Here is a 10,815-nt window from a genome sequence, read left to right as displayed (position 1 = left end):
TCATTTCGATGGTGTTACACACACACACACACACACACACACACACACACACACACACACACACAATTTACTGCTGCTCACCTTCAAGAGGGGAATTTTTCAGCTCCACTTCCCAGGGCTAATCATTAAGAAGGATTTTCACCTCTTGGCATGATCTGGGAGCAGATTTGAGACCCTGCAGTCACCTGGTTTCACTGCTCTGTTAAGTCCCACAGGCTGAGGGCCATGCTGTATCCCAGGATATCCCCTGGAGCCACACATTGCCAGGAATTACATGATCAGAATTCCTGAATTCATAAAGTTCAGGGAGGTGCAGAGGCAAAAATATCCATTAAGTACAAAAAGGCTGGAGAGCCAGCAATGGATCCTGGTTGGTTTAAAACCCCTGGCAAATAAACACCAGCAAGGCTGAAGCAACAGTTTAAAAAATATTTCATTATTTTAAAAAGAAAGCACATAGAGATTTCCATTTCCCACCACAGAAACAAGTCCAGAACTTTCCAGTGCCGAGGCAGTTTTATTTCCACAATTGCCTGGAGCAACAAAGATTCCCAGGCACACCCCCCAGTCAGGACAAGCAGGGGTAGATTTCGATGGTGTTGATCCGCAGGACGGTCTGGGGGTTTGCAATGACTGAAAAAGAAGGGTGGAAAAAAATAAAAAAAGGATGAGGTAACAGCATAAACCTGGTTCCTACCTCATGCCAGGGCTCCTGGAGGGCTGTGCTGGCAGACAGCAGCATTCCATGGGGATGCCAAGGACAGCAGAGTGTCACTGGGGCAGCCTGGTCAAGGCTTTACCATCCATCCCATATAAAAACAGCCATAATTCTTCCCTCTCTCAGAGAAGGAAATGTGGCAACCAAAACCTGTGTGGGACCCTGTTCGGGCTTGCTGGGAGCTGTGATGACACATCCAACGTTTAAGCTTTTGGGAAGAGACTGGGATTGCTTTCCTGCTCAGGAAGTTCAGGGAACACTGAGGGAATCCTGGTGCTCTGTGGGCACACATGGGAGAGGAGCTGGTCCCTGAGGGGCTCTGGGGACACAGAGAATGAGCCCCTGCCTCAGGTCCTTGTGCTGGGATCCCCTCCCACATCCAGCAGGGAAGGAAATGTGTCCTTTCCCTCTTACTTTTCTTCCTCTGGTAGTTGTGCCTCCTCCAGAAGCGCAGGTTGACTTTGGGCCACGACTCCGTCTTCTCAATCACCGTGGCCTCCACACGGACCAGGTCCTTCCTTAAAAATGAGTGTGAGAAGCACCAGGCTTTAGTTATTTACCTCCTACTCTGGGCAGCAGGTTCCTGGGAGAAGAGACAAAGGGATAACACATCCTGCCTGACAGTGTCAGATCCCAGGAATTACAGATCCTCCATGGGAGGAGGGCCACCTGCCCAGGCACAGCCAAAAGCCTCCAGGTGCTGTACCTGGATCAGGAGATGTGACAGGTCACAACTTCCCTGTCACGTCAGGGATGAGATCGTCCCATCACAGCAGGCAGGAGAGACAGGGACCTGCAGGAACTCGTAGGATTGCGGCAAGACAAATTCCCCTGGCACCTCCAGGTGATCTCACGTGCCCTGTTTTGGTTTTGGCACAGGATGTGCCCATCCCTGCCCCTGGTCACCTTTCTCCTCCCATCCTGCTCCCCACACAAGTCCTTCCTCCTCCTCTAAAGCATCAGAGACAGCTGGAAGAAAAATCTCACCTTGTTGTAAACATGCAATTTTCCCAATAATTTTCCAATTAATTGTTTAAATGAGCCATAAGCAATTTTCCACTGTAGCCAGCATTTAGCAAGGCTTGCCAGAAGCTGCTGCTGTGGGAACACAACTTTTGGGAAAATTACAGAAACTAAGTTTTGCTAAAACAACTGTAATCAACCTTGACTTGCCTCAAGGGTCTCGGAAGGTGAGAACCCCCAGGCAGGACCCAGACTGGAGCTTTGGACAGGGGGGTTTTAGTCAGCAGCCACAGGGAAGGAGGAGGAGCTGCTCTTCCATGCACAGCACTGCAGAATTCCATTAAAAGCTCGTTAAGTTTGCCACAGGAAGACATTTAAAGACCATTTTGCTGACAAACGGCTCTGTCTGCACTTGAGGGGGGAAGAGGGGGAAGCCCATCCAGCTGAAATTGTTCCAGCAAGGTCACGGGGAGGCCAAAGGCTTCAGACAGCCACCATCTCTTAAAATCCACCCTGGGGGTGTGATTAAATCAAACACTGCATACTGGAGGAAACTGATTTATCTGCAGTTAGTGACCAGCACAGAAGAAAAGGGACATAAAATAATACAGATTTTAAGAGACCACCGTGTGACCCTGACATCCCAGCTCCAGGACTTGCTCCAGATCCAGCACTACTGAACCACACACAAATCCTGAAACCCTGAGGGAGAATCCAGAAAGCAAACTGCACTCCAGCCGTGGTTTACCACTAATTTGGGACCAAACTTCCTGGATTTAAGGTCCTGATGAGTTTCTCTGTGGGACTCAGCTCTAGGAACTGCTGGCGGGAGGCTGAAGCACAACAGAAACCAACTTTCTGGAGAAGAGCTCGTGGGCAGGACAAGTTCTCAGCAAAACAGAGCCCAAGGAAAAAAATAAAAATCTCTATCAAACGTTTTAGGTATGACTGGAATGTCCATAAAAATAAGAAGGGGGTCACACATTTCCCACAGCTGGGCCTGCTGCCTTCAGCAGCAAAATGTTCCACGGATTGGATTTTTGCAGGAGTTGAGAAAAACTCAGCCTGCAATCCCATGGATCTGAGCTGGGCTGAAAGATGCTGTCAAGAGGCAGAGAAAAAGATGCAGGCAGGCTACAAGCCCACAGGATCATAACTCTTGGAGGTCATAACTCCAGCTGCCAAGCCGGCTCCCCGCAGGACTGAATCCCAGCCCAGCTGTCTGGGACAAGAACAGGTCCAAAGCCTTTGGCACTTCCACTGCAAAAAAGGGCAGGTAGCAGAAGAAACAGTGAGGTTTCCTAGAGGGAAAATTCCCATCAGCTCCATTTTGTCTAGAAATAAGCCAAACTTTCCCTCCACTCATGCCTAATGCAGGCTCCAGCCCTCGTGCCAGCCAGGGCTGGCGGTGACTTGGACAAACACGGAGCCCAACAGATTCCAGAGCAGGAGCCAGTCACAAGCTCCCAGAATAGCCTCCACCACGCAGATGGCGTGTTTTAGGATTTAAAGAAGTGTCATGCCAGGAGGTATCAGAGGAACAAGCCCTGTCCAGCTGTCCCAAGCAGGACAGGTTTGGGAGCTGACAGGAAGCGGCTCCAGTGAAGTGTCTCAGGCTGCGAGCACTCACTGGGTGTTTATTTACGCGGGAACAGGAACACAGAACTGCCTCTCTTCTCATCCAGCCTCTTCCCTCCTCCCCAAAATGTCTGTGGGGTAGGGGACTGTGAGAGAGAACTGCAGTGCACATTGCTGTGGTGACACCCTTCTTCCCTTCCCCCCTCTCCTTTTCCTCATCCTGTACCGGAGAGCTGGGATTTGGGTGGTTTCCCTGCAGCTCAGAGGGTGATGGCATCTCCCCCTCAGCCTTCACTCTTCCTGGCCAGCCTCTTCCTCCTCCCACTGATTCCCTTCAGCCAAAGGCCCTGGAGGCCAGGCCAGATGTACTGCCTGGCCTGCCTCAAGCAGCTGCCAACACTTCCCACACCCTCAGAGCACCTGCAGGAGTCAACAGCTGGTTTTCTTCCTGTCCTGGAGCTCCTGGCTATCCCCATGCCAAACCCAGCACAGAGAGCTGCAAAGAACCACCCCAGGGCCCCTGGATCAGCTGGGGAAGGAAGCTGCTCCTCACCTGCCTGACATGGCACACCCCAAAACTAAAAGCCCCTTTCTAGTCCTAAAAATGAGATTTCCCTTCCTAAAACCTTCCCCAAGGGCAATATCTGTCAGCAGCTCAGAATCCTGATGATCTGCTATTCCAGATCCACTTCCAGTGCTGTTACAAGGACTGGCAGCTCCCAAAATCCTGTCCAACACAGGGACCCGAGTACCTGGTACCACCAGTGCCTCTCAAGCCATGTTGTCAGTGCACAAATAACTCCTAAATGCCACCAGCAGTAACACCTGCTCCACACCCCCCTTCCTTTTGGGAAGGAAAAGGCTGAGGAACCTGGGGTTCTGTACAGCAAGTCCTACAGCATTGGGATGGAGGCAGTGCCAAGGGATAAACTTCTCCCAAGTTCTGTGGCTGCTGGACCACGTGATTAAGAGGAAGGGAAAAATTAGGAACACCGAAATTAGGGTTAAGGCTTGCTGGGGTAAGACAATGGCAAAAGCAAAGGGGTTAAAAAGCCCAACTCAAGGGACTAAGGAGAAGGATTTCTGGCTTATTTCAAGATGACTACCACCAACTTCAGGGTAAGAGGGAAGAGATGTTGAAGTGCAACATGTTCTGCTAGCTTGTGCAAGGAGGAAAAGATCCAGCTGAGGTGAATATCCAAGAGCTACCTCAGAACTGAGACCTGCTGCTCTCCCGGCACTGGGGTGGGCGAGAGTCACCAGAGGCTGATGAGCTGTTTTATTGGTGATTCTTCCAAAAGCCATGGGGCTGGGATCAAAGTTAGTGCTGATAAATCCCAGTTTCAGGGACTGCAGAGCCCTGAAGCCACAATTAAGTACAAAAATGTCATATAATTCCTTTATGAAGCATCTCACCCCAGCAGCGGCCTTCCAATGAGCGTGAAGTCGTCAGCACCAACCAGCAAAACCTGGGGGAAATAAATCAGGCACAAATCACTGCTCATTGTCCTGGCAGAAATGCAAACAAGACCTTTCAGATTCTACAGCCGTAAAGGAGTCAAATTGCTTCAAACCAGGCCTTCCCACATTTCAAACCTGACACTAACTGGAGGGGTAGTGGAGAAAGCTGCTAACAGGCTGGAGACAGAGCCATTACTCTTCCAGAGAGCTCATCCCACTAAAACAGACTGCAGAAGTATCTTTCTCCATGATCAGAACACACTGAACCTCCCTGTCCTGGCTTACCAGCAGCTGACAAAAAATATGGAAAGCAATCAGGGATGAATAACCTGCCTCGTGTGGGATCAGGACAAATGGCAGCTCCTAAACCGCTGGATTTTTTACAGCAATTGCTATAAATCAATTTGTAGCAAATTGCTACAAAAGTGGAGAAGCAATTCCCTCATTCTCCTCTGTAAGGCCTCAAGATGGGAAATGAAGAAATTAACATCTGGGGGCTCACCAGCCCCTGCTGTTTTGGGGCATTTCAGCCACATCTAAAGGAACAGGCAGGATAAGAGAGGATACAATAGGAAGAGGCTGCATTTCACTGAATCGAGTTTGGAAGAGACCTTCAGGGTCATGGAGTCCAACCATCAAACCCAGCACTATCATAATCTTCCCTAAACCATGTCCCCCAAGTGCCACATCCAGAGCCACTTCTCCCAGGGCTCCCTCACAAACCCTCTGGCAGCACTTAAAACCCACACAGAAATGGTCATGAGAAGTCCTGGCTTTCGTTTTAGACAGGAAAAATCCCCTACAGGGCTCTGGTGTTCAGGCAAATTTTCTCCTTCACTCCCATCTAGACTTTTGCATTGTGAACTGGCTACACCACAGAAATCCCTCCTCTCTGCTGGACACAGGGATGTGGGACACAGCTGAGGACATCCCTAAAAAGCTGCTTCAAAACTGGGCTTCAAAGCAATGGACGAGCACAAAAACACCGCAGCTCTCCTTAATTACTCTAACAACCAACACGAAGGTGAAGCAAACAGAATCCTGCTCCGTAATATTCCCCTTCAGTCTGGATTAATGAGCCTCTGCAAGTCCCTGCTGGTTGCCCAAAGCTGAGGATAAAGATATTAATTGGATCTTGGCAATCCTCCCCTCCGTGCCCCATCCCTCTGCCTCCACCCGGCCCAGCACGATAAGGATCTTGCAGAGCCCTGAGGAGTTTACAATCCCTCTGGGAGACCTGCAAGGAATTAAGAGGTTGGACTCGATGATCTTAGAGGTCTTTTCCAGCCTAAATGATTCTGTGATCCAGGGTGCTGGAGTCTCAAGGCAAACACAGGCGTTCGCTGCCGGCTCTGGAAACAACAACTGTCATTTTCTTTTTTTGGAAGGAGTTAGGACAACAAAAATCTGTCTCCCCACAGAGTCTGGCAAGACTCACTCCAGCCCTGTTGAACAGAAATCACTGTAATATCTGAAACTGGAACAAAACTAAGGGAATTGGAACAAAGCAAGGGCCTGGAATGAAGGTGGGAGACCCCCAGCAGCACTTTGGGATGTGGTGTTAAAACTGGTGATGGGTTTTGCCTCCAGGAACGTTTGCAGGGAATCTGCTCTGTGTTTTTCACCTTTTCCATCCGGATTCGATCCCCACACTCAGCCTCCAGGACATTGTCCATCATGATCAGGTCTTCATTGGTGATTTTCCACTGCTTGCTGGCGAAGTGGACGACGGCGAAGAGCCGCCCGTATTGCCCCGCGGAGATCAGCCCGTTCACCTTCCGCACCACTTCTGCTGGCAAACAGCGGGGCAGGGATCAGGGCAGCACACCCAGGGAGCTGGGAAGGGCTGGGAAAACTCACCCAGTCACCCTGCTCTCCCCCCCATCCACCCCCAGCACTCTTATCTGCTGGGAATCTTTAAGCAAGGATCAACAGCAGTGTTGCTTCCCAGACGTGTGAGCCTCCTTTTCTTAAAATTAATGATTTATTTGTATTTTAGGTGCTGGCAAAGCCACACATAAGTAAACATCTTGTATACACTGTGCAGCTTCTCTACACTGCTGACTCTCTGTCCATTCCTCAGGCATCCCAAAATACACTGTACTTGGATATAAAGCATTCCAGAAAAGAGCTCTTGTCCGTGTGTCCTGTATCTGGAAGAAATTCCCTCCACTTCCATTTCATATGCAAACAGCCCAGGACTCTGAGTGGTGCCTAAGGCACACAGGAACGTCTGGAATAGCTTGGCAAAGTATCAGGGAAGAGGCTTCCAGCACAGGGCAAAGCCTGGCCTGAGAACTTGTACCTGCAGCAAGGACAAGAGAGGCCTGTGCCTCGCTCTTTCCCAGAAAAACCTCTTCCCACATGCATGCAGAGTGGTGCCAGGAGCAGAAAAGATCCCAGAGACCAGGTCCTGCACATGGACAAACTCCATTCCCTGTGATCAGCTTCCTGGGCAGTGAATCCAACCCCAGTTTTCATGGGAACACCAAAAGGCGTTGCTCCCTGACACCATCCCACTGCCAAACAGCAGCTTCCCACCCTCCTGAGCCACTGAGAAAAACACATTGTCCTAAACAGTGGCTGAATAATTTTTGGTTTTTCCCTTGGAATGCAAACAGAACATCCCTTTGGGACAGATGGGAATCCAGCAGCCAAGCAAACCCAACCCAATCCTTACAGGAACGCTCGGAAAAGGTCCAAGCTTCAAGCCCTAGGATACAAACTTAAAGGTAGAGGTAGGAACACAAATTATTTGCAGGGCAGGAGCTGCTGCAGTTCCCACCAGGATAAAGCGCTGTTGATGACTCTTCCAACACCTCCAGCGCCAGGAAACATCAAGTGACTGCTGGCTTGGATCTCAGCACCATGTGGAGAGACCCATCCTAAAATATCCGGGGCTGCTTCCACGGCCAGCAGGAGATGGGAGGCAGAACTGAAATGCTCCCGCTGCTGTTCCCTTTGGATGAGCACAGCCAGGAGATAACGATTCAATGCTCAGCAGCAGCAGGAGGGAATGGGATGGGAGCAGGATGGGATCAATCCCTGAGGATGAGACCTGCTCCCCACAGAGCTCACACGGAGCAGTTTGTGGTTCACCGCTGGGTTATTTCGCACACAGGGACAGCACCCATCTGTCACTTGAGCCATCCCAGGAGCACGGAGCAGATAAAAAGCAGGATCAAAACGGCCCAGGAGGAGACACGGAGCAGGAGGCTCTCTCCAAAGCACATCCCTCAGTCAGGGACACGCTCCAGCCACGTGATGGGGAGATCTGCAGGAAGGTCAGCTCAGCTCATCAGCCTTGTCACCCAGCCCTGAGCACTGAGGGCTACGTCTGGTCATTCCTTGGACACCCCCAGGGGTGGGGACCCCAACACCTCCCTGGGCAGCCCCTTCCAGTGGCTGATAGCCCTTTCCAGGAAGAAATTCCTCCTGGTGTCCAACTTGACTCTTCCCTGGCACAGCTTGAGGCCATCTCCTCTCCCCCAGCAGTCCTGACAAGCTGGGGGGACAGGGACACGACCACCAACGTTCTGTCACGCTGTGTCCCACCTCTGCAGGTCTGTGCCCACCATCCAACTGCTCCTTCTGGCTGGATGTTCTGTTTTATGCACCAAAATACACCAGCTCTCCGTGTGCCCACCATCCAACTGCTCCTGCTGGCTCTGATTTAGCCAGTGAACGGAAAAGAACTCGTTTCTCCTGCCCAAAATGCTTTTCTATTCTTTAATTTTTTTTAATATAGTGTTTCATGTCACACATCACATCAGGTAAGGCTCCTCTGGAAGCGTGGCAAGCTGGATAAGCTAAAGAGAAATCATATTGTACCCAAATCTCCCAAACCTGGAGAGCAGCTGGAGCACAATTCCAGCAACACTAAAACACGTGATAAATGAAAAAAAAAAAAAGTGAAGGACATAAACTTCCAGCAGAAGACATTTATGCTCAATCAGACCTCGAGGCAATGCTGGAAGACCAGATTTGAGACTTTTACCTGCATGATACTTGGCTTCTTCCACAGGATCTGGAAGTTTCACTTCAGGCCACGGGGGTGAAGTCAGGGAAGTTTTGGCAACAAGTCTGTGAAGGACAAGGTAAAACTCACTGCAGCAAACAGATACTGCCAAGAGATGGAAAACAGGGAGAGGAAAGAAGGAAAAAGGAGATGGAGTAGAATGGATATTACTCACAAAAGGCAGCAGATTACAGTTAACAATTAGGCAAGAATCTGCAATAGCACAAAACCAATCTTAGATATAAAGAGGAGGGAGATTTCTCTTGGAAAACTCCATGAGATGAACACAAAGATCATGATTTCTGAAATCTGAAAATGTAGTAGATTTTGTAAATCCCATCCCAAAATAAAAAGTAAATGCCATCCCCCTCAGGAGTGAGCAGTTCAGGTTTTCCTGCACAGAAATCCACACTTTGCCTAAATAACACAGGAGGCACCAAATGCATAAAATATTCAGGAATAAACATGAGATGCAGTGGAGAAAGCAAAATTGACTCCAAATTCTTTGCAATGATCAATTTACTCTGTAACCCCGAGCCAAACATCCCAAAGGGCTTTAATTTAACAGGAACTGCAAGTACCTGTGAGTACATGACCACAGGCTCCGAGGCCTCACGGGCTTTAGTGAGGATTTTGGGTGCTGCATCACCCAGGCAGAGATCCAAGGATCTCTGATCCTTGAGGATGAGCAGGAAGAGGGAACAGTACATCCTGCCATTCTCCCAGCAGGAATTCTCTGCTCCTGCAGTGTCCCCTCCTGGTCACAGCCAGCAGCAGCTCAGTCCTGCGGGAGATCCCGGCACAGGGAATGGAGTAAAGGCACAACAAGCAGCTCCCAAAGTGCTGGAAAAAGCGACGCCTGAAGGTCCTACTGGAAGAGGTATTACAGGATTCCAGAAGGGTTTGGCTTGGAAGGGATGTTAAAGCTCATCCAGTCACAACCCAAGGCAGGGACACCTTCCACCAGACCAGGCTGCTCCAAGCCCTCTTCAACCAGGCTTTGAACATTCCCAGGGTTGGGACAAATAAAAAAAATTGAAAAAAAAAAAATGAGGGGAAGCATCTTTCTGGAAAAGGTGACAGAAGGCAGACAGAGTCCAAAACATTGGGAAGCGACAGAGTGACCAAGGGGCAGCCAAGTCTCCTTCCCAGAGGAAAACCAGCTGCTCTCCCCACCCTGCAGGCCAGCATTCCAGGGGGGAAGAGGCAAAATGATGCGTGACATTACCCTGACTGTGGGGATGAGCTCTGGGAACTCCGGTGCCGGACCACAGCCGAAAGCAGGGAGGCTGGAAGGGAGAAAAAAGAGAATTAAACACAGGCAGCAGCTGCTGGGCCTTTGCGGAATTCCAGAATTATCCAGACTGGAAAAGTCCTCCCAGACCATGGAGGCCAACCCGTGACTGGTCACCACTTTGTCACCCAGCCCCGAGCACTGAGTGCCACATCCAAGCTGGGGACACCTCCAGGGATGGGGAATCCACCACCTCCCTGGGCAGCCCCAAGATTGATGAAGTCTCTTCTCCCTCCCAGCCCTTGGATTTTGCTGAAGGGTCTATGCCAAGGTGGAAAGAACTGTGTAAAGCTGATTCTCCTCTTTTGTTAACATTCCCCAGCTTTCAGGCAGCTCCGAGGCGGATGCTGGGAATGACCCGAATCCCTTCCACCTCCGCCCAGGGAAGAGCTCCAGAGCTCAGAGGGGCCAGGAGTCAGCGGTAGAGACCCCGACCTACTGTCAGCCTTCCTTCCCTCCCTCCCTCCCTCCCTCCCTCCCTCCCTCCTTCCATCCCAGCAGCTGGCAGAGCTCCCTGCTTCACTCTCTCCTTCCCTCCTTCCATTCCAGCAGCAGCAACAGACCAGTCCATCCATTCCAGCAGCAACCACAGCTCCTTCCTTTCCTTCCCTCCCCACCTTTCAGCTGCAGGCAGAGCATCTTCCTCCCTCATTCCCTCCCAGCAGCAGAGCTCGTTCCTCCCTGTCCCTGTCCCTGTCCCCGGTTCCCGCTCACCTCCCGCCCGCCGCGCTCGCGCCGCCGCCATCGCGGTGACCTCGCGCCGGACGCGGAACCGCGGGGGCG

At 50.8% G+C, this 10,815-nt stretch overlaps 1 protein-coding gene across 2 annotated transcripts; it reads right to left on the bottom strand.

The window, feature by feature from the left end:
* Positions 1 to 415: 415 nt before the first annotated feature.
* MRPL21 (mitochondrial ribosomal protein L21) lies at positions 416 to 10,814 on the bottom strand. Of its 2 annotated transcripts, none has more exons than XM_086892092.1 (7): positions 10,747 to 10,814; positions 9,967 to 10,027; positions 8,718 to 8,803; positions 6,346 to 6,509; positions 4,676 to 4,728; positions 1,133 to 1,236; positions 416 to 633 (listed from the first exon to the last, which is right to left on the bottom strand). In XM_086892092.1, exons 1-7 carry the CDS (start codon positions 10,775 to 10,777, stop codon positions 569 to 571), a joined length of 564 nt encoding a protein of 187 aa, XP_086748218.1. In that variant the 5' UTR covers positions 10,778 to 10,814; the 3' UTR covers positions 416 to 568. The 2 variants fall into 2 exon arrangements, with proteins under 2 accessions (XP_086748218.1, XP_086748219.1); XM_086892093.1 differs by having other exon boundaries at positions 10,650 to 10,772.
* Between the last annotated feature and the right edge of the window lies 1 nt (position 10,815).

Source organism: Cyanistes caeruleus, chromosome 6 (assembly GCF_971803275.1).
Source record: "Cyanistes caeruleus chromosome 6, bCyaCae1.hap1.1, whole genome shotgun sequence".
In the NCBI taxonomy this organism is placed as follows: Eukaryota; Metazoa; Chordata; class Aves; order Passeriformes; family Paridae; genus Cyanistes; species Cyanistes caeruleus.
This window is presented reverse-complemented; position numbering and strand designations above follow the sequence as displayed.

What these genes read in the sequence shown, in the direction of transcription:
- MRPL21 (XM_086892092.1), bottom strand. Translation starts at nt 10,777, where the DNA reads ATGGCGGCGGCGCGAGCGCGGCGGGCGGGAG. An exon ending in GCGAGCGCGGCGGGCGGGAG is followed by an intron (nt 10,028 to 10,746) that starts GTGAGCGGGAAC and finishes TCTCCCTTCCAG; the next exon opens with CCTCCCTGCTTTCGGCTGTG. An exon ending in AGAAGCCAAGTATCATGCAG is followed by an intron (nt 6,510 to 8,717) that starts GTAAAAGTCTCA and finishes GTTTGCCAGCAG; the next exon opens with AAGTGGTGCGGAAGGTGAAC.